The 23818-nt window shown below is 40.9% G+C and overlaps 1 protein-coding gene across 1 annotated transcript; it reads left to right on the top strand.

Annotated features, from left to right (window-relative positions):
* The first annotated feature begins 15 nt into the window (after positions 1 to 15).
* On the top strand, positions 16 to 23393 carry tbl3 (transducin beta like 3). Its single transcript, XM_086092673.1, has 23 exons — positions 16 to 167; positions 419 to 470; positions 596 to 691; positions 769 to 816; positions 1383 to 1524; positions 1635 to 1719; positions 1816 to 1986; positions 2468 to 2543; positions 2692 to 2788; positions 2871 to 3091; positions 4954 to 5095; positions 5570 to 5628; positions 5722 to 5828; positions 7545 to 7680; positions 11183 to 11422; positions 11527 to 11597; positions 12426 to 12582; positions 14655 to 14713; positions 15828 to 15931; positions 16866 to 16937; positions 19145 to 19303; positions 21618 to 21711; positions 22786 to 23393. Exons 1-23 carry the CDS (start codon positions 136 to 138, stop codon positions 23129 to 23131), a joined length of 2766 nt encoding a protein of 921 aa, XP_085948799.1. The 5' UTR covers positions 16 to 135; the 3' UTR covers positions 23132 to 23393.
* The last annotated feature ends 425 nt before the right edge of the window (positions 23394 to 23818 follow it).

Genomic DNA, 23818 nt, shown 5'->3' with positions numbered 1-23818 from the left:
TCCTTGCGACTCACCTATCAACATGCGGCAACTGGAGGATGTGTTTGCTGGAGCCAACGTGCGGATTATCAAATCCTCAATTTAAGTGACCGTAATCGACAAAGGATAACAGTTAAAGCTTGTGTCGCAAACATCATGGCGAATACCAATTTTAACTTCAAAACAAAGTAAGTTTGAGTCCCATCGCACGATTCGGTGACTAAAATCGACGAGCCAAGCTAAGCTAATCGTAGCAACAACTCAAACTGTTCTTCAACAAATTCTGACATATTGGGCTCCAAGTGGCGGAGTGGTACCGTCACTTGCCTAGGATGCAAGTTGGCGTGGGTTCGCTTCCCTGCCTCGGACTCCATGTTTGCATGTGTGAGTGTGTGAGAGAGAAAAAAATCTGTCATTTAATTATTTTATTTTTTTACAGTTATGCTGTTTCTAGTAAGATCGAGCCTTTCTACAAAGGAGGAAAAGTGCAGGTAAACTTCAAGTTGTTTGCCCCGAATGTCAACATTTACTTAAGAGAAGAATAAACATACACATTTACAATCAGATTCAGTCAAAGCAGCAAATCACTCCTTTAACCTTTTCATTTCTTTGACAGATCAGCAAAGATGAAAAATACATCTTTTGCACGTGTTGCACTCGTGTCAATGTTTTGGATATCGGCACAGGGAAGATTGTCCACAGCATTGAGCATGTAAGGCAGCACACCCTAGCAGTGACAGTGCAGTGAGCTGACATTTGCTTTTTCTGACTTGTGCCACATTTGTGCAGGATGATCAAGAGGACATCACATCGTTTGCGCTAAGCTGCGATGACGAGGTATGCTTGCATGCTTTTTTTGTCGTCAATCTTGAACAAAAGCAATGTGTTTTCCTGTGTAGAGGTATTCGCTGGCTGTGTCCGAATGTGCATCCTAAATAGTGCCCTACTGAGGGGTCACACCATTTTGTAGTGGGATTTGAATGTCCAGGGAGTGAAAACGTAGGGCCCTCAAATTGACCCACAATGCACTCTGAAAAGTAGTGAACATCGATGTTCACTCAAACGGGTTGATATAGACCACAATTGCGAGTTGGAAAAAACATGGCGCGTATCTCAAAGCGATGCATTTAATATATACTACAGAAATAATGAATTCATTTTAGTTGAAAATATGTACAACGGCGGAAATAAAGGACGGTTTTAAAACATTTTCATTGACAATAAATAGTCGGTGACAGGCATGGTGGTCACGTGATATGCGACGAGGAGAAAGTAGTGAGCTGGCTGTCCGAATCGCCAAACAGAATGAGGCCACTATATAGTGCGTGGCTATGTAGTGAACGAGGGGTTAGGGCATAAGAGTGGACATTCGGACACAGCCACTGTTTTGCGTCCTTCCGCAGATGCTGGTAACAGCCAGCAGAGCGCTCCTGCTGAAGCAGTGGGACTGGAGGGAAGCGCAGTGTACGCGCTCCTGGAAGGCCATACATACCGTTCCTATTGCCAGCATGACTTTTGACTGCACCTCCACACTTTTGGCCACAGGTCAGCGTTAAGAATAAGCACCCGTTATTTCCGTGTCGCACTCATTTACCCCTGTTTTGAATGGGATTGCATGGTTTACATACTGTAGCGTGTCCTATTTTTGCGTTTAGGCGGCTGTGACGGCACTATCAAGCTCTGGGATGTGGTGAAGCAATACTGCACCCATAACCTTAAAGGCTCTTCTGGTGTTGTACAGTGAGTGTGAAATACTGTTTTACTGACCTTTCCATAAATGAATATCACACAAAATCCAGCCAATGAGGCTTTGACACATCAATCATATGTGTGCAGCCTGGTCGAGTTCCATCCAGATATTGACCGTCAGCAGCTCTTCTCGTCCTCTCTGGACTGCGGCATCCGACTTTGGGATCTGCACACCAGCCAGTGTGTGTGCGTGCTTCAGAGCCACTACAGCGCCGTCACTTCCCTCAGCTTCAGTCCTGACGGTGACACCATGGTCAGGTACAAATGTTGAACGTGTAGAAATTCACACCCCACTCACTCGCATGCATTGTCAGTTCTTCCACGCCACGACTCGGCGAGTAAAATTGTTTATTCAAAGCAGCTTCAGGGTAAACTGTTGTTTTTTAAAGTAAGAAAGTGGTGACAAAAATGAGATTAAAGCTGTCGAGGTTAGTATTTGTTCAAGTTGAGTATTTATGGAAATGTATTTTATCAAGTAAGAATGCAGCAACCCACAAATGTTTTTATTTATTACTAGATTTTCCAGTTGTGAAATTCAATTATTAAATAACTGGATTTAAAATAATTATTTAGGTCTGCTTATAACGCTTGCTCTACATTAGGATGCTCCCGACCTGAGCTTGAAGACATTTTCTTGAAATGGACCTCTTTAACTTTTGATTGAAATGCCATCTATTTCGGTGCCTTGTTTTATAATGTCCCTCAAGTTTTTGTGTTGTCCACATTTTATTGTATGTAGTTCAGGTAGAGATAAGATCTGCACAGTGTGGGATCTGAAGAGCCGAACAGCTAAGAGAACTGTACCCGTCTATGAGGTAAGACTGCAGCAGTTATTTGTATGTTAGGAAAAAAATCTAATTTTCTTCATAGATGGCCCAGCCCTACATTATGTCTTGGTTTATCTCAAAATGACGTCTTATACTGCAGCTTCATGACTTCAATGTGTGTTATCTTTGTGTGCAGGCTGTGGAGGGAGTTGTGATTCTGCCTGTGAAAAAAGACCTCTCTCAAATAGGGGTCCGGAACAGAGACTTGCATTTCATCACAGCTGGCAGCAAAGGTTCAACTTCAACCCGGTCCCAAATGTCCTAAAAATGTTTCCCTACCGTTGCATCAAAACTCTCTGCAACTCGCCCATGCAGGGCTGCTGAGAGTATGGGAGGCAAGCACGGCCCGCTGTGTCTACAACCAGGCCCTCCCGTCCACCCTCGACCCTTCCTCAGAGGATGACAAGGAGTCAGATGACAACCCCCGCAGTCTAACACACTTGTTTCACCTGCCCGCCTCCGCCAGGCTGGCCACGGTAACTGCGGAGCACAATATTGTGCTCTACCAGCTGCCTGCTCTCAGCACACAGCAACAGGTGAGCCATACATGACATGCATCTGGTTACTCAACTTGATCAATAGAGATCCTGACGTCACGTGACTTTCTCTGAACACGCCCCCCTGCGGCAGGAAATTCTTGGCGCAGCGTTAATGGGCTACAATGGCGCGGAGGGCGAAAGCTAGCGTTTGTCTGTCAACTTTCCGCCCAAGAACATTGATAGTCACTTTGGTAAAAAAGGACATGATATACATGCGCGAGGTGGACATGTTGGATTGCCGATGAAGTGTAAGGAGGTTGGGTTTTTTTCAACTTGGCGGCGCTGCTAACGTGGAATTACCCCCTCTGTTGCTGGTGAGTGCTTCCAAATCTGATCGTACAAAGAATTGACAAGTTTTTACAATCCGGATTTATGTCCCCTTTATGGGTGGTCAAATTGCCAACAAAGTTGGCAGTTTCACGCACGTCTTGGCAGTGTTATTTAGGTACGTTAGCAACTTAGCAGCTGCTAAATCGGCCGCGACCGCCGTCATTTATACCGTAAAAAGTCTACTTTATGGTGTTGGTCAGTTATTAAATTCAGCTGTGTAATGCTGTAGCAGCACAAATGAACGAAACAGATTATTCCCCCCACATTTTGTATGTGGTACCAGTTCGCATCTGCTGATTTTAGCCACTATGTACAAAGTGCAACATTGGCTACGCTTTGGTTACTCTTTTGGTAGCCTGGATCTTTTTTTGTTGTTGCCTCTTCTCGTTGTGGCAGCTGGTCCACAACAGCTGTCAATCATTGTTAAAGTGTGGCGTTTGCCGTTTACTCAAAGTGGCAGATGTGTTTTCTATTCTGCCTAAATGGTTGCACATTTTGGGACGCGTGACGTCAACGTCAGGATCTCTATTAGAGCAAAAACACACAAATGGTGCACAAATTCTGCCTTTAAGACTACAATGTTGAAGATATTAATTTAATAGGTGTAGTGAGTGAGTGTTTGCTTTCGAACAAGTTTGTTGTTTGTGGTGTACTAGTCACACTACCCTAACTCATTTCTTGAAACGGTTGTTAAAATAAGACCCCCAGTGATTTTAAATGATATCATACAGCAGATATAAAAAGTCTTCACATCCCTATTAGGACTGGGGAATATATATTGAAAAAATATCAATAAATAGTGATATTAGACCATGCAATAATTATTACCTTTTCATATGCTAGGTTTTTGTTAACAAATTTCCCCCTTTTTAAAGTTTTTTTTTTTTTGGTAGACTGATAGTACTACCAAGAGTGACATTTTTGTTGATCACCATATCATACCTGCATTGAAGCGTGGTGGCAGCATCATGCGTTTGATGACCTGTCTTTCTTCAGCCAAACTGGGCCTTAAACAAGGTGGAAGGAATTGTGTGCATTTCAAAATACCAGAAACTACTAAAAAATACAAAAATACCAGAAAATACTCCTAAGAAAGCAAACAAATATCAGGAAAAGCCTATTAGAACATCTGAACTTTATTTGGAGTTCATCATTTTAATTGGTGCAAGGTCTCTGCTGACTGCCTCATTAATAGTAGCTTCTTTTTTTTTAAGAAATCATTTAGTGGTATCATGGTTTCATTTCCTAATATCATAAAAACCTGGCTATTTAACAAGGCTGGCTGTGTGGACTTATCCACTGCACACAAAATTAGAACGGTAGCTGAGGTACCATTCTGTTCAAATGTATTCTTGGTGAATATATCAATGTTGGTGAATTTATTCTTTGCTTGTTTAGAGATTGTAGGGACTCAAACAATCTTAAAAGCAAAAGTCGTTGCCACTGTCACCAACTGACACCTTTTGCATAACTAACTGTATTTGGCAACACAAGACATCCACTTCTCTGACATGATTTCTTTCCTACAGTTTGTGGGTTACAGTGACGAGGTGCTAGACGTGAAATTTCTGGGTCAAAACGATAGCCACATTGTGGTGGCGACCAACAGCTGCCAGCTCAAAGTGTTTGAGCTGCTAACCAACACCTGCCAGATCCTCTATGGGCACTCAGGTGAGTCGCCAGCAGATGGCAGTGTGTGCATGTACATTGAGATGCAGTAAACATCAACTACTGTACTGAACCGTAATGTACGTGCGTTATAATTGTATGCATCAGAATAATGCCTTGGTTTTTGTGAACTATAACCTAAAAATATCTCGGTTAAATTTTTACTCACATGAACATTGAAGTGCAAATGGAGAATCCATTTCCTGTTCGTCTTATGTAATAGTAAGGATAGTTCTGCAGTGGAAACGTGATGCAACAAGGAATATCTCCTGAGGGCGAGAATATGCGACTTGGTTTTCATAGGGACCTCTAAAGGTGCCACTTACGTGGGCTGGAACCCAGAGTGTTTTCCCTAAAAAAGGGGCGTGTTTACTAATTTATGTAATCTCGCTCGTAAGAATGAGTGAAGACAATTCTGTGATGACTGATTACTGAATGAGCATCTTCTCCTTCTCTGTCACCTTTCCTCCATTACAGATACTGTCCTGTCATTGGACGTGTTTAAAAAAGGCTTTGTCTTTGCAAGTTGCGCAAAGGTACGCGCCTGTGCCTGGCACAATGGCACTTTTCCAGCAAGTCATGTCCTCGGTCGTAATAAGTCACTGTTGTGTGGTGTCTCCATTCCGCAGGACAGATCAGTGCGTGTGTGGCTCATGGACTCTGACAGCGGCCATGTCCGCTGCGTGGCCTATGGCTCCAGCCACACTAACGCTGTGGGTTCCATTTCCTGTTCCAGGTAACAGCCCCATTACATGTTGTGTTCTAAAATATTATGCGTAATGGATAAATTCAGCATTTATCTTTTAAATGTGATCGGTATAAAGCGGGTGTATGAAACCCGCGGCCCGGGGGCCATTTGCGGCAAAATTATATATATTGTTTTTTATTCTTATTTTTAACATCATTTATGGCAGTGGTTCTTAACCTGGGTTCGATTGATGATACGCCTCCCTTGGCCATCATTGGCTGCAGGTCATGTGATTTCTTTATTATCGTTATTTATCCCCTCATATTATGTCGAGGAAAAAAAAAGAAAGGGGTCCGATGAATATGTGCAATATGAATTCACATGTACAGTATAACGGAGCGTATGGTGTTCCACAAGGGTCAATTCTGGGGCCTCTGCTTCTTTATTTTATTGTATCTGCTGCGCCTGGGTGCCATCTTAAGAGAACAACGGAGGTTGTTTTAAAATGCTCAATAAATATAGAGTTGAGTTGAGTGCATTTACAATGTCAAGTTGAGCAATTCTAGTCCAGCACAACTAGCTATCTAGCAAAACTATAGGAACACTTTGTAAAATTCAGATGGGAACTTCCACCGGTTCCTTTATCTTTAATGCTCACTATGCCAATAATAACAACTAGGACACTGCATATTCTCAGTTAAACTAATTACTGGATGCCAAAAAGATTGAGTACATACAGTGCTGCTTAAAAGTTTGTGAACTTTGAGGCGTGGTCTGATTTTTTTTGTATAAAATATTACAATAACCTTATTAAATGTTTAGTCATACCTCAATCTACAATGCTGGACATGAACAACAATAATAATAATATTGTCATTCATTATTGAGCAAAAGTTGTTGATTTAAGAAAAACTCAGATTTCATGGGTGCAAAAGTATGTGAACCTCTCATTTAATCAGACATTGCAATGAGAACTTCATCCAAACACTTTCTATAGTGACTTATCAGTCTTTCACATCTACTTTGGGGGAATTTTTGCCACTCTTCCTTGCAAAATGCAGCCAGTTGAGAGAGTTTGGATGGGCGTCTAGCATAAACTGCCCGCTTCATGTCCCGCCACAGTATTTTGAAAGCATTTAAGTCAGGATTTTGACTGGGCACATCCAGAACATGAATCTTGTTGTTCTTCAGCCGGAATGGCTGAAGAACAACAAGATTGGTTGTATTGCTGGGATACTTTGGATAATTGTCATGTTGCATGATCCATCTTCTACCAGGCTGTAACTTCACAAAGAACGGCTTCAGGTTATGATCCAGGATTTCACAATATTTCTCTGAATTCATGATTCCCTGGACTATATGGAGTTGTCCTGAGGATGAAAAGCCAGCCCAGAACTTAACATTCTCACCCCCATGCTTCACTCTAAGGTGAAGGTTCTTTTGCTGGTATGCAGTTTTAGTTGTGACCAAACATCTGTCCACAGAAGGGACTTCCAAAAAGCTTCAGTGTTGTCTAGGTACTCGCTGGCAAAGTTGAGATGGACAGCTTTGATCTTTTTTTGTGAGCAGAGGCTTCTACCTAGCAAGCCTTCCATGAAAGCCTTGTCGATAGATTTTTCTTCTGATTGTCGAAGCAAAAATAATTGCAAATTGAATTGCAATTGCAATTTTGAGAGGGGAAAAAAATCTCACAGACCCAAAACGACATGTTTTAAATCTTTCAGAAATGAATGCGTGTTTGTGTGTGTGTGTGTGTGTTTGCAGGTTGAAAACATCCTTCTTGGTGTCCGGCAGTCAGGACTGTACAGTAAAGGTGTGGGATCTCCCTGCAGACTTATCCGCCGCTGGCACAGACTTGCATCAGCTGGCTGCCCGTGCCACAGAGAAGGCACACGATAAGGTATGCTGGCAACGCTCAACAAGAAGAGAAAGGAAACTGTGACAACAAACAAAGGTTCAATTACAATTTATTTAATTGTTGGGCGCGTGGTTATGTTGATGCACGCACCACATTGAGTTAGAATCGGCATCATTTTTAATAATCGAGTAATCCATTTTTTATTTAAAATGGTCCAAATCCTCTGATTTCAGCATATCAACACTATAGTAATTGTTCACTTAATTGTGTAGTCCTTCATGAAAGAAGACTGACTATCTTCTGTGTTTAATCAAAATAAGACTTTTTGACTTTGGAAAACAATGACCGAATCCGTAACAAAGTTACAACATTAATCCCCCTTTTTCTAATCACTATACGGATACGAAGTATGAAATAAACACCAATCACTGGTTAATAAACAGTAATCAGGAAAAAATAATGCTTTCTAGTAACTTTAATGCAAATTTAAAATGAATCAGATTAGTCGATTAATCGATTAATCGATTCTAAAAAATATTCGATGGTGACAGCACTAAAGTAGTGTGCTATTTTTCTTTGTGGTGCAGTAAGTGTACTGCTAAAAATCTGGCATTTGAACAAGGATGTTTAGACAGAAGAGTAATTTAGGAGTTTGTTTAAAGCTAAGCTAGCAATCCCAAGTCAAACCTGCTCACAACAGTGGATTTCTCTTTAAAATGAAAGCACAATAGCCAATATGAAATATGCCAACTGTAAAATCGTTTGGAGGTAGAAAATAAATAATTGCGGCCTTACCAATACTATACATCTAATAGGAAATCAATTTGTTCCACCTAGCTTTGATCAGACATTGTATTGAAATGCCACCCGCTGACATTTCATTATCCGCCACAGTGAGAATGCGTGGAAAAAAGGGCGTTGCATTCTCACTGGATTAATATTTGAAATGCTACAAGAATGAGTCAAAAGGGAGAATACTATTCTTGACACTCAACAGAGCGGCGTCATTTGTCTCCTCTGGCTTAGCTTTTACAGCCCCCTCAAGAGGAAGTTGATATTACATTTCTTTGAAATTCTTGTGTACCATTCTCCTGTTTCTGGAGGGTGTGTTTGTGTGTGGTGTTTGAAAACACCTTAATGACATGGAATCTTGTTTGGTGACCTTGCCAAGTTCATTCCTTCTCAGACGTCTTCAGTCAGTATTGTAAGGGAGAAAATAAAATAATGTAACAGGTCGAACAATTGAATGAACTATATTTTGCTGTTGTACAACACCATGACTTGAAAAGTGCATCATATAGACCAGTGGTTCTTAACCTTGCTGGAGGTACTGTATGCCGCCAGTTTCCTATGCGTATTCACCAAACCTAAAAAAAATGTTTTTTAAGAAAAATAATATGTGATTTTTGTTTTCTGGTGTATGAAATGAAGAGGGAGAGTAGCCTTTTTGTATTGAATTTGAGTCTCTCTTCACCTCAAATTCAAAGAGCGTTTTCTTCTTGTATTCCCCATCTCCATGCAGCTTAAGGAAGTGTTTCTTTACTTTTGCTAAATAGCTAGTTGTGATGAACTAAAATTACTCAATTTGGCTTTACAAATCATACAGTTAGGACGCTGATCCTCATTCAACTCAACTCTACAAGTATATACAGCACTTTTAAGACAACCACTGCTCTTTAAAAAAAAAAATGGAACTCAGGGGCACCAGATACAATGAAAACAGCACAGGCCCCAGAATTGAACCCTGGCTGTGGAACACCATACATTCCATTATGCATGTGGGAATTCATATTGCACATTTTGGGCCAACCATATAGTGAAGGGATTACAATTAGGCTTTACAAGGTCAGGATTTTTGGAGCCAAACGCCAATTAGAGGGTTAAAAAAAACAATCCAGTCACCGATCCGATCAGAAGATTGAGCAGTGTGTCTTTTTAAATGACTTATTTACTGTATATTGGAGGGAAAAAAATGCTTTACACAGTCAAAAATTTTGCTTTCCCGAGCAATTCACCGTGGAGCAGTCCCAGATTGATATTGTGGAGAACTCCCTTGAGTGAATCATAATTAGCAATCTGGCTAAAATAACCAGGTTAGTGTATCTTGGCCTCTGCTGAACTCCTAAGACTAACACACCTGGGGATCGATTGAACTAGAGCCGTCAAGGTTAATTGTAATCGATTATCAAATTAATCGACAGTTATGTCAATAACCGAGTAATCGTTCTGTGCCGTTATTTAATTTAAAGGCTGCGTCTTAAGTTAAGTTTTCACACACTCAAACACTGAATGTATACACATGAAATCCTTCTCAATCAACACCTCTTGGCTTCTGTTAATGTGTGGTGGTCATTTTGTCATCAACCACCACCACCCCAGCCTGTATTTTGCCATTAGAAGGAGTTCACCGATTTCTGTCGGTCTTCATGAAAGACGACTGATTATCTTCTGTGTTTAATCAAAATAAAACATTTGTAGACATCTGTTTCTATAAATAAATAAAAAACGAACCGGTAACATAGTATATCAACACTCTCCCTATTTTTTTAATCATTAAATGAATACGAAGTACAAAATAAACACCAATCACTGGTTAATAAACAGTAATCAGGGAAAAATGCTTTTGTAATACACTTTAATGCAAAATGAAAATGAAAATGAATCCGATTAGTCGATAGATTAATCGCCATCTTTTATGTAAATCCTTCGGGCTAACTACCAAACAAAGGGCAAGCCAAAAATAGCTTTTCCTTATTTGCTCAGGAAATAATTACACCGCGTAGGTGAAAAAATACTCACGCCCTCTACTTCAGTACAAGTCGAGAGACTTCTGTGAAGAAAAAAAAAGAGACTGTGATTAAAGCATTTCAATTCCTTTAGTTGAGTAAAAAAAAAAAAAGCTATAGTTTCTGAAATCTACTAACTAGCTAATGTAAAAAGGGAAAATACTTTTTCACACAGTGGATTAAAAAGTCTACACACCCCATTCAAATCTCAGGTCAGTGGTTCTTATCCTGGGTTCAGCAGAGGTCAACACGCACACCTGACTCAAATGATTCGTGATGATACGCCCCGCTTGGCCATCATTGGCTGCAGGTGATCACGCTTCATTGCTTGGCCTATCTGCGCTGCAGGGAATTTGCTGTGCTCAGTAGTCGACTTGGCTGTTGTGATGGTACATCGTGTGATTACTTTCTTGTTTTAATCCCTTCACACTAACTTTGTCAAGCATAAAAAAGAAAGTGATCCGACAAATATGTGCAATATGAATTTACATGTATAACGGAATGCATGGTGTTCCACAGGGTTCAATTCTGGGGCCTCTGCTGTTTTCATTCTATTTCCATCTTATGAAAACAGCGGTGGTTGTTTGAAAGTGTCTTATAAATATAGAGCTGAGTTGAGTGATGGGAGTCGGCGTCTTAACCGCACAGCTATCTATCTAGCAAAAGGAAAGCAACACTTACTTCAATATTTGACTTCCTCATAAGATGATTGTAAATGGCAATCCTCCGAAATTGTGTTCATGGCCGCCTCTCTCCAGGATATCAACAGCGTGGCCGTTTCTCCCAACGACAAGCTGCTGGCTTCCGGCTCGCAGGATCGCACGGCCAAGCTGTGGTCACTGGCGGGGGAGGTGACCATCGACCTGCTGGGAGTGTTTCGGGGCCACCGGCGCGGCATCTGGTCCGTGTGCTTCTCGCCCGTCGACCAGGTGCTGGCCACCTCCTCGGCTGACGGCACCGCTAAACTGTGGAGTCTGCAGGACTTCAGCTGTCTTAAGGTGCGCCACAGGACACCCGCACTAGAACAATAATGCGAGTAGTGTGAAGTTCGAACGGATTGTTTTGGGTTGGAAAGTAAAACACAGTTTGTTGTTTTAATTAGACGTTCGAGGGGCACGACGCGTCCGTGTTGAAGGTTATCTTTGTGAGCCGAGGCACTCAGCTGCTCAGCAGGTAAATCCGACGCCGTTGCCCAGTGTGTCACAATGCGTCAAGGTAAACCAAAACACACGCGCACAACAAGTTTAACAAACAAAAACCAAATTCCACTTACCTCGATTAACCTCAAACACTGGCAATTGACACAGATATTAGGTATTTTGTTTGTTAGTTTGTTTTTTGTTCTTGCAAGCATCGATATTGTGATCGTAAGTTAAAAACCACCAGCAATTATTCTATTAGGCTAGTGGTCCCCAACCTGTGTATCCCTGAACCTTTTTGCCATATTGAGTAGCCCCTCACTCGTACGTGTCGATGATTCTCCAAAAGTAGAACGTAACACATGAAATGAAAATTATTTCATGTGCTTAATTTGAATTCTCAGTAATTGTCTTTGTTTTAACTCAAATTAAACATGAAAATTTAAATAAATAAAATCCACTAAGAAAAAAAAAAAGAATCATTAACTTGCCTTTGTTGTATATAACTCGCAACATTTGCAAATAAACAGCTCCTTTGAATAAGTCTCGCATCAGGAAGAAAACGCTTAACAAATTATATTTGTCCTTCTTACACTCTGGTTGGGAAACGCTGTATTAGGCCAACAAAATATCGTTCCAAGGACAATTCACAAAGAATGTCAATGTTAGGACAAGAGGGCGAGAGAGAGAAAGAGAAATAGATGGATATAGATATATAGATAGATATACAGATGGATATTTTTAAAGTTTGGACTTAGAGAAGAAAGTGGAAATTCTCAATTTGGGTTCTGAGTTGAGAGAGTTGAAGCAATCCCGTGTTGAGCTCACAGTTGTAACAATTCCACCGGCGCGCCCTCCACAGCGGCTCAGACGGCTTAGTGAAGCTTTGGACCATCAAGACAAACGAGTGTGTGAAGACGCTGGATGCCCACCAGGACAAGGTGTGGGGGCTCCATGCCAGCAAGAAAGATGACAAGATGGTGACCGGGTCAGCTGACTCCGACATCACCGTTTGGATGGTGAGGGATGAATGGATGCTTAGATAGAAAGATAAGATAAACTCATACAAATACATATAATTATAATACAATTTGGTCAACCTGCTAGCAATATTTTATACTAGCTTTAGCCTCAGCTAACAAGCTAATTTGCTAACAGGATGGCTAGATGAATAGCAAAACTAGCAAGCAATGTTTTATTTCACAAAACCTACAGGGTTGCAACTGATTCGTTAAATAACTGATTAATATGCTATTTTTTTCTCAATTAATTGATGACTAAGATTAAAAAAACATTTCAATTTCAATCCTATTACAGTAATTTCTGGACTATAGGGCGCACCTGACTAGAAGTCGCGCTAGCTAAATTTGGGGAATACTCAAGTTTGTTACACATATAAGCCGCGCCCGACTTTTAATGTTGCCGCACCGGGTTCCCGCTACTTTCTTTTCTATAATGAGGGGGCACATTGTCTCGTTCTCATTCTGCCTCTCTTACTGTATTTGGGCTCACTTGGTTTGTTTTGCTCTGCCTAACGCTGTTGCTCTTCCTTTATAGTGCACCCCATTGTGATCTGATGGATAAGCCGCACCTTTGTATTAGCCGCAGGGTTGAATGCAAGTAAAAAAAAATGTTGCAGTTTATAGTCCAGAAATTACTGTATTAAAAAACAGGGCATTTTTTTCAAATTAACAGTGTAGAAAATGCACAAACAAATTGATTATGATTCAGTGGTTTGGTCAATAACATTTCTAAAAATAGGCAAAAATGTAAACCCACAAGCAGATGTTGGAATTTGTTCACAGAAATCTGAGAATATTTACCGTACTGTTAAGGCACCAAATTTGAGAGGATTTGGCCAATTTTTATTTTTAAACATGGTCACTAAATGATTTATCGATTATCAAAATAGTCATCCATTAATTTGCTAACTGATTTGTAATTTTTTTTAAATTAATTGTTGCAGTTTTAGGTACTTAATTAGTAGTAAAGATCCCTATTCTTACATTAACCAAACACTTCCTACCACACCCGTACATGCACATACCGGTAAACACCTACAATTTGGTGCAGGAACCAAAGTCACAACAGGCAAAGGGTGTGGAACATAGTTTTCCAAATGTGATGGTCTCACCGTAGGTGTGTTTGCGTAGGCGTGTCTGTACATATATCATCAGTCTGCATATTTTAATGTCATGTCATGTCATGAAGACTTCTGGGAAGTCTTCTACTTATTGCTGCACTTCTTATTTAACTTTAATTTTATCTCGTTTTATTCTGTTGTTTTTTCTTTACTGTAACTGCAGCTGGACAGAGTCCAGGAAAAAGTTCCCCACGGGGAAAATAAAAGTATATCGTATCGTATGTGGTTCACACACTTCCAAGCTACTCCAGTGTCTGCTTACATGTCCTTCTCATTGGCAGATTACATTACATCTGAGTCTGGATTCCGATCTGAAGACACCCAATTCTAATCTATTTCATCTGGTTACTCAACGATGTTGAACTGGGTCACATGGACAAAGGAAATACTGTATCTGTATTTATAAAAATGAAAAGGGTCGCTTGAACAATGTAATGTTGAGTGGAGTCCTCAGTTTACAAAGTCGGAGGGCCGTTTTACTTACTTACACTCAAGCATTTATTTTTATTTTTGCAAAGTGGGCGCAAGCTGTTGTGTCCAGAGAAAACCCACACAAGCACGGTTGAGAACATGCAAACCTTAGAACTATGAGATAGATGAACAGATCATTTTATTTTACTCAAAAGTGTTTAGTTGTCAAAACTTTAATGAAAAAGATTACCATGAAAATATATATTTTTTTAGGAAGACACACATTCCTTAGTATTGTATTATAGTATGGCATCAATGAATCAATTTATAGATCGTTAAATTTGCCCCACCTAACACTTCTCCATCATTAATATAAAAACAAAATTCAATGAGTGTGGCTTCTTGTGACGATATGATAAGAAAGAAAGCTGCACAAAACTGAAGACGTCCACCAATATTTTACTTTTCCATGTAACTTCTCTTGTCATGAGACTTTCTCAATACGCAGAATTAATGTCACATTGTTTCCATTACCAGGATGTGACTGAAATCGAGCTGGCCGAGGAGCAGGCCAAGCAGGAGGATCAGATCATGAAGTAAGTCACCAGGCCACACAACCTTTTGTCGCACAAAAATGCAAATAACCTGGTTCCCTCTTTTTAGCAAATGCCAGAAGTTGTGACATCTGAGTAAATACATTGCTGTTTTCTGATTCACGGGTTAGGCTTGCCGGTTGAGTGTGACGAGACAGCATACCTGGTTTCGTAAGATGAAGACTTTTTTTCTTTCTTTTTTTTTAACAAAGCGGACATGTAATCGATCTCAGCCCTCAGAGGTAGAATTTCTTTCTGGTATTGGCTTGAACTCACTTTAACATGAATCTCTGAGCCTAGACCAGTGGTACTTTTTGGAAGTACTGAACCCCAACAGTTTCCTATGCGCACTCACCAAACTCTTCATCAATAAAAAATAAAATGTGATTTTTTTAATTTTTCATTTTGGTTCACTGAACTAAATAGGGAAAATAGCTGTTTAATCCAATCTGGCTCTCTTCACCATGAATTCAGAAAACAGCAGAGGCCCCAAAATTGAACCCTGTGGAACACCATACATGTGAATTCATATTGCACATATTTGTCCGACCACTTTCTTCTTTTGCTCGACACAAGTATGAATAGATTACAGTGATAAGAAACCATACAGTGCAGATAGGCCAAGCAGTGTAGCGTGATCACCTGCATCCAATGATGGTCAAGCGGGCATGTCATCATGAGTTATTTTGAGTCAGGTGTGTGTGTTGACCTCTGCTGAACCCCTAAGACTTTGTATTAGTGTTGTCACGATACCAAAATTTTGACTTTGATACGATACCTCCATAAAATACCTCCATACCGGTACTGTCGTCTGAGCTTTTTCTATGCATAACTGTGATTTCCTACTGTGTGCTTGTTCATTGAACGCACCTTGAGTCCACTGCAGGAATGAATTCTGCTTTTTCTTCTGCTTCTCAGCGAAAAACATTTGCTCTTGTTACGAAACGTTTCTAAAACTGAAAATTTAAAACCACACGTGTGTGTTCTTCATGTGTATATTGAAGACATGCGTAGGCAATGCCAATGCTGTCGCGTGGCTTCCACTCTGCTTGCTTAATCAATAAGCAAACCTGGCATATTAAAATGTTCTTCTGTGTCCTTGCCTGTTTGTGTGAAGGCAACAGGAGTTGTCCAACCTGCTCCATGAGAAGAAATACCTGAAAGCACTTGGCCTCGCCATCTTGTTGGACCAGCCGCACACGGTGCTGTCTGTAATTAAAGGTAGTTAACCTATTAAAAGTTGTTTTCGTTGTATGAAACGGAACTGCATCAGGTTGTAGGTCTTGAGACTGCGATCTTTTTTCATTGTGCAGGAGTAAGAATTTCCTCAAGTCCCGTTCGAGTGAGTGCTTATGTTAAATGGTCCCCCCCTAACACAGGCACTTTTTTGTATACATTGAGGTTGAAAGTTGCCGTGCTTTTCAGTCTTCCACGGTTTCTGCGTTGTTCTGCTTTATACTTGTACACGGTTCCATTCATACTACATTTCAGGGTTTACGGCGGTACACGTTCCTCGCATGCATTGGTCGACATGCTTCATGCATACGCATTTGTAATCCAAATGCCGAAAGCGAGGAGAAGAGTATGCCAATTAAGACAACTATTCATCAGCATGCATAATCATGCTTAACCCCTGCAAAAAAGGTGTGACCAAATATTTTGCGTTGTTCGCTACCAATGGAAAAACACTGAAGTTGCATCATTCTGTCCCGACACTCGAAAAACGGCAAAAACATTTTTTTTCAATTTATCATATTCACTCATCAGTCTGTCATCTCTCATTGTCCATATCTGGTTTCTTCACGAGGTGATACTGAAACAAGCTGAGTTGTTTGTTTTGGCCTTTGACCAAGTGAAACAGGCGGAAAGGGGGAAAGAGAGAAATATTTAGGCTATATTTGTACTTCACATGTCGAAAAGTCATATCTCAAATCTGAGGCGATGCTCTGGCTATATTTGATTTGTGTTTGCTTTTTCTACATTCATGATGTCATAACCGCTTTGGAAAGAATCTGGCTCCACAGGTTCCTGCATAGTTCCGTGTCAGAACTTTAATGTCCTACTTTATGGTCTATGTTAATATTGCAGATGACTGTCAGAAATACGGAAAGCTTTCTAATTGATGTAATTGACATGTTACCTCTGTTCCTTATAGCAATCCGTCAAACGGACGACAGTAGTGAGCTTCTGGAGAAGACAGTTTTGAAACTTCGAGTGGATCAGAAAGGTAAACGGAGATTAGTGCAAAATCATCCATGATCTTACAGTGAACCCATTTATTACGGGGATACCAGACACAGCAGAGTTAGGTAAAAATCTGACATTTAGGCCCCGTCCAGACGGAAGCAAAGCTGGCTTCGTTCCTCAAACAAATCTCGTACACACAGAAGCATTTCAAAACTTGAGTGTGTCCAAAAGAAGACGCTGAGGACGTTTAACGGCTGTAATGTATATGCCAAGTCTAGAGTGGCGCTGCAGCGCAGCCACAGGGAGTTAACGGAAAGCGTAGAAGAAGAATCAGCGAAGAAGACGAACACTTTTTTTCCCCTAACTTTATTGCAATCTACAGAACAAACATGGCTTTGCATGTATCAAAACAACAAAAGACGAACACAGGAGAAGTGAAAATGGCGGCTGATTCATGTACAACACCGCGTCTTAAATGTGGGAATAAAGAAGTCATCTATTTTGCGCAAAATGACTACGACACGGCTATCCGCCATTGTTGTTGACAGACTGACTGTTCGCACGCAGTCACGTGAGAATTGGAGTTTTAACATTCTCATGGGCTTTAAACATATTTATACTTTTGACTTTGTTTATTCGTGTAATGCAATTGAGAACAGATTCTCACACGCAATTCCAACTTGCCAGTAGACAGCAGAGTAAACAAAAACAAAACAAAAATAGACAGCGGTCATGCAGTTACATAATACCTTCGGTTACTTAATAGCACATGGTGAATAAAATGTTCAAAAATACATACTGCAAACATGGACAGTAAAAGTATCAACAGGGTTTTTCCTTAAAGCCTTAACTGGCATTCAAATGTCTTAAATCAATCTTTCAAAAGTCTTAAAAATGGTAACACTTGATAAGTAGGATTTTTTTTTTTTATATATATAAATGGTCTCAAATTGCAAAATAAATTAACTTTCTTTAATAATAAAAAAAGACTCATGGTAACATCATACATTGACAACAGCGGAACCAACAAAACAGTTATGTGGTTTTAGTCAGGACTCTTAAAAGCTGATGCAAATCATTTAGGTTCTTTAGCAAATTTGGACGACATGGGACATTCAGAACATTGTCAAGTTGGTCTTATATTCAATTTCAAATGGAATAAAAAAAATAAGTCTTGAATTCAACTTGCCTGTACTGGTATTTAAAGCAGAGGTCACGAACGCCCGTAGATTACAGTTAGCCCTCAAGGGCCACATGAGTAGCCCACAGATCTATTCTAAAAATAGCTCACCAGTGATAGGACATTGTGACTTTCTAGGGATGTTGTATTATTGCTCATTTCGAAATGTCAACACTGGCAGAGAATTATAATAGCGCTGCCTATTGATATGTTTCCTAATTATTTTGTGAAATTGTTAACATGATCAGTATCGTCTCATAAATTAAAGTAATTAATTACTAATCTTAATTTTTTTGTTATTTCAGAAGTACTATCAAGCTAGTAGCCCTTCGCATCATTCATTAGCCAAGAAGTAGCTCTCGGTTTCGAAAATGTCGGTGACCCCTGATTTAAACTATCACCTAGTGCCGGTTCTCACTTTCGCTTGCATTCATCCAAATAAGAGGCAAAGCATGCTTTCTTCACAAAGTAGAAAAACTGTGACAGACAAGAGTGTACTGTAGTCCCCACTACTGTAGTACCGGGAGTCCTCGAGCTACGTCGCACGCGACCTACGTCGTTTCGACTTTACGGCGCCCGTGCCTCGTCCATAGCACCTTCTTTTTCGTTAATTTCCCACAGTAATCACACCATTTTGAAGTTATTTAAAGTTGTGTTGTTGTTACCTCCAGCAACGGACGTCATCAGCAGGTCGGCTCGCCATCAGGCGCGTCACATTTCCTTGTTTAAGCTTTAATTAGCTCGGCACCGCCGTCCGTCAGCAATAAATGTCCGTGCGTAAACACGAAATATTGGTTCCGGCCTCTTCCGGGTCGCGCGAATATGTTTTTTAAAATTACTGTACAAAGTATCTTTAACGGGGAAATCCAACTCGAAATTTGGGTTACATCGCCAGCGTAGGAACGGAACTCCGCCGTAACTTGAGGACTCCCTGTATCTTATTATCTATCATCATTTAACAAAGCCTTGCACAATTTAACACATGAATGTTCTGTTGTGTACTATACTGTGTTTCGAAGTTGTGGAATCAAATTGATTGTCCCTTTTGCTGTTGTGGTCTTTGTCAGAGTCACTACTGCGTTACTGTGGTGTGTGGAACACAAATGCCAGGAATTGCCTGGATGCCCAGGCAGTCCTCAAGGTGCTACTCACGCACCTCCCACCTGAGGAGCTCCTACAGTACCAGGGCGCCCGCACTGTCCTGGAGGGCCTCATACCGTACACTGGTGAGCAAATTTCCAGATGCGGGTCGTGCATTAGGTACCTGGGCCTTTAGTTGGGACTTTATCCATCCAGCCATTCTACCACTTATCAGAGGTCGGGTCGCGGGGGCAGCAGCTTTAGCAGGGAATATCAGACTTCCCTCTCCCCAGCCACTTCAACCAGCGTTCCCAGGCCAGCCGAGAGACATAGTCTCTCCAGCGTGTCCTGGGTCGTCCCCGGGGCCTCCCGCTGGTGGGACATGCCCAGAACACCTCTCCAGGGAGGCGTCCAGGAGGCATCCAAACCAGATGCTCGAACCACCTCAACTGGCTCCTGTCAAAGCGGAAGAGTAGCGGCTCGACTCGGATGACCGAGCTTCTCACCCGATCTCTATGAGAGATTCGCCTTTTGACTCAGCTCCTTCTTCACCACAATGGACAGATACAGAGTCAGCATCACTGCAGACGCTGCACTGATCCGCCTGTCGTTCTCCCGCTCCATCCTGCCCTCACTCGTGAACAAGACCCCAAGATACTTCAACTTGGCGCAGGATCGCATTTTGACCTGGAAAGGGCACGCCACCCTCTTCCTACTGAGAACCATGGTTTAGGATTTGGCGGTGCTGATCCTCAGCCCAACCGCTTCACACTCTGCTGCGAACCGCTCCAGTGAGAGTTGAAGATCACAGCTTGATGAAGTCAACAGCACCACATCATCTGCAAAAAGCAGAGATGCAATGCTGCGCCTAGAAATTCTGTCCATAAAAATTATGAACAGAATCTGTGATAAAGGGCAGCCCTGGCGGAGTCCAACCCTCACTGGAAACAAATCTGACTTACTGCCGGCAATGCTCCAAACTCTGACATCGGTCCATAAAGGACTGTATCCTTCTCTTGATACCATCGCTATCACGTTGCAACCAGAAACCGTCAAAACCAAGCTGCTTTCAATCCAGATGTCAAGGCGTGAGGCAGGGCAAGAGGCCAGTTGCATACGAGGTGTAGTTTAATCATATGCAAGTGTATAAGGAAGTCTTACGTTGAGATGTAAACATTTCTATAGTGATAGCCGCTCTATTTTCCACAGGTAGAGTATTCCATAGTTCTGGAGCCCGATCATTTATTTCCTCCATATTTGAACAAGGAAATGTGGTGGAAGGTGTCTGTGGTATTTAAATAAAAATGTGAATGTGTCATGTTAGATGATTAAAGTTACCTGATATGAGGAAGGAGGACTTAATGGCTCATCGAAAGATATTGTTATTGTTTTTTTATTTGAGCTTGAACAAGTAGTGAAACAAAGGACTACATTGTTTTCAAAACAGGTTGGAGCAATCAGTGGGGATATTTGTCATAACAGTTTAGGGTTTCACCCTCTGTAAAGTAGTACTCAGTTGAGGACAAAAGGATTAGCTCCCCTATGAAATTTGAAGTTTCTTCAAGATTTTACCAAGGAATTTTCAACATAGCATATCTGGACATACTAGTTTTGTTTAGAAGGCACCAATTATTTATATTGTAAACCAAATCAGAATTAATCACACAAAAAACGACCTGGGACATTATTATTAGCCCCCTTTAAGAAATGATCATTTATTCAGTCATTGCACAAACCACTTTTGTGCTGTGATGTGCTTAAAAGTGATCAGGTCAATCAGGTGATTTGACTCAAGCTTAAGGTTAACAAATATTTTAAAAGCCCTCAGTATAAATCATTGAGCTGTCCGTTGAGAAATTACCATGCCAAATACTAAATAAATCAGTTTGGACTTGAGAAAAATGTATTATTGATGCACACAAAGCAGGAGAGTGATTAACAAAGCCATCAAAGCATTTTAAAGTGTCAAGAACTGGAGTGAGAAGTATAATCCAGGGTTTCAGCGACAGGCACACAGTACAGAACGAGCCTGGCAGGGGTGGGAAGCAAAAGATTTCAAAAACCCTGGAAAGAAAACTACTGAGAGATATGTCTAAAGACCTCCGATTAACTGCCAAGACAGGAGTGAATGACTTGGCCACATCAGGAATCATAGTCTCCAAGAAGACAATCACCAGAGCGCTGCACAGGAATGGACTGCGAGGTTGCAGACCAAGAAAAACTCAATTTTTCAATTGACTTTTGGGATGCAGGGGGCTAATAATTTTGACCCTGGTAGTTTTTTTTTTTTTTGTGGAATGTTTTCATGTCTGTGTCCAAACTAAAATAATGTAAGCAGCCAAAATGAAACTAGGATGTCTCCAAAGGCAGTGTTTGAACAAATGGAAACCACAAGATAGAGTTGGTGCAGGATACAATTTCACTTTTGTTGCCTTCTTAATTGGTGTTTGCCACCCTTAGAGAGACACATGCAGAGGATTGGCCGTTTGCTGCAGGCGTCCATGTTCCTGAACTACATGTGGCAGAAGATGAGAGTAGCCGGAGCACCATCCAGGTGAGGCATGAAATCTTCAAGCCAAGGCTACTGCCAAACAAGTAGAAAATACAGGAAATGTAATTTTACCCAGATAATTCTAGTTACTCAAATTATTAACATAACATTTGCAAAGAAAAAACATAAAGCTATTTAGCGCACTGGTATCAAAGCCACACCCCCTCTACATATATTACATGCATTAAAAAATGCAGGGTTTTTTTTCCCACACCTAAGGCACACATATTACACATCCTGTGCTGCCCTCTCTGGTGTACACGCCTTAGCCTGACGGTGGCAGTATTGCGAATCGGGTAGAGCTGAACGATATCAAAAATAAATTGTCGGCTAACTAAACTAAAGCTCAAGCTCAACCCCGGCAGTTCCACGGAGCAGAGGGACAATATGGCTGTGAGTATTGTTGGATGTTCTCCTTTTATGTATTTAGATACTTTTATGGTATGCAAGTTTTGTTAGCCTGTTTATGACGTTTCCGATTTTTTTTCCTAGCATTAAGCTAGTGGTCTTATGGTAGTCTTGTAATGACAGTGACGCTGTAAAATTACTTTGAATTAACGTTTATGAAAAATAATTAACATATGAAAAATAAATGGCTAGAAGCAAGAAAAACTGTTGGCTAAAGTGGATATTAAAAGTCTACACACCCCTGTTCAAATGCCAGGATTTTGTGATATAAAACAGTGAGACCAAAGAAAGATTATTTCAAAACTTTTTACATCATTCATGGGAGCTATAACCTATACAATTCAATTAAATAGGTGCCTCAGATTGGCGAACAAATACTAATAGCGACTGAAATCTTTCTGTAAAATCAATCTTGCAGTTAGACACTCACAGATTTGCATATTTGCTGATTTTTTTTCCAACATTTTTTCACATTTCGTTATTTTTCCGTAAACCGCCATTATTTTTCCGTAAACCGCCAACCCACTCCCGTTTTTTTTTTGTTCAAAATTATAGGGTTTCTCAGCGTTTTGGGTTTTTCTTTTGTAGTAAACTTTATGGTGTAAGTACGTAACAAAAACAAAAAAAAAACATGAAATGTAATATAAATGTCTCATCCTCTCTACTTAGCATGGGCCAAGATGAAGAAATGGACACTACACCTCTTGGATATGAACCCGTGTTTATGATCGACAAGGAGAGGGGCAAGGGCAGCAGCGATGATAAACACGATGAGGACGATAGCGGAAACAATGAGGATCCAAATTGTCCTGTTGAGGATGAGGAAGAGGAGGATGATGATGAGAAGGTGAGCGCCGCCAAGAAAGCCACCACAAATGGCAACCACCATTCAGAGATTGAGGAGAGTTCTGAGGAGGAAGACGAGGAAGATGACGAACGGGATCAAACGACAGTGACACCTGCAAAATGTCTCGCAACTTCCTCTTTGCCACCGCTGTCCGCTCTCACGAGCTGACCTGGCTCACGTCAGAAAGTTTCCATGCGCACCTGCGGTCAACTTTACACATCAATTGTCCATCAAGTAAATGATTAGGAAGAAGAATAGACTCTAAAATGTCCCCTGCAGCAGCTCCCAACACTGTGTGTTTTGTTCTGCCCAATCGACCGGCTCTTCCGCAATCAAGCAAGACTGTGTTTTTCTTTCTTTCTTGTGATTACGAAATAACCATGTGCCTGTTTTGCTTTCTAATTAAAATCCAACATGTATTTTAATATGAGTGGATTAGTGTCTTGAAATTGTCTTTATCCATAACATGACATCTCATGAATGAGCATCACCCGTGTCTCTTACACTTCAGCTGGTCTGGGATCAGGCAGAACGGTCACAAAGCAATCCTCGTGAAATTAATATAACAGGGCCAATGGTAGTTTACATAGTGGCTCACATATTTGACTTTTTTTTTCTCCAGGTGCCATGGGGTTGACTGAAATCTAGGGGAAGCTGAAAAATAATTTGTAAATACAGTATATTTTTAGGATATCAAATAAAATGCTGAAGGGGCTTAATTGGGGCTACTGTCCGACGGGGCTGTACCGCTTGCATTCATGCAGCTGCCAAGGGAAAGGTTCACAAGTGCATATCAAGGAAATGAAAATGTGACCTTAGTTGTGTCGTGGTTCATACAGCTGACTTCAGTGCAGC

This window comes from Leptonotus elevatus, chromosome 1 (assembly GCF_054856555.1).
Source record: "Leptonotus elevatus isolate MCC_2025b chromosome 1, RoL_Lele_1.0, whole genome shotgun sequence".
NCBI lineage: Eukaryota > Metazoa > Chordata > Actinopteri > Syngnathiformes > Syngnathidae > Leptonotus > Leptonotus elevatus.
This window is presented reverse-complemented; position numbering and strand designations above follow the sequence as displayed.

Bases quoted from the DNA above. Each gene is read 5' to 3' on its own strand.
- tbl3 (XM_086092673.1), top strand. From the start codon at position 136: ATGGCGAATACCAATTTTAACTTCAAAACAAA. The intron at 1,525-1,634 runs GTCAGCGTTAAG...TTTTGCGTTTAG, and splicing joins CTCCACACTTTTGGCCACAG to GCGGCTGTGACGGCACTATC. The intron at 3,092-4,953 runs GTGAGCCATACA...TCTTTCCTACAG, and splicing joins CTCTCAGCACACAGCAACAG to TTTGTGGGTTACAGTGACGA.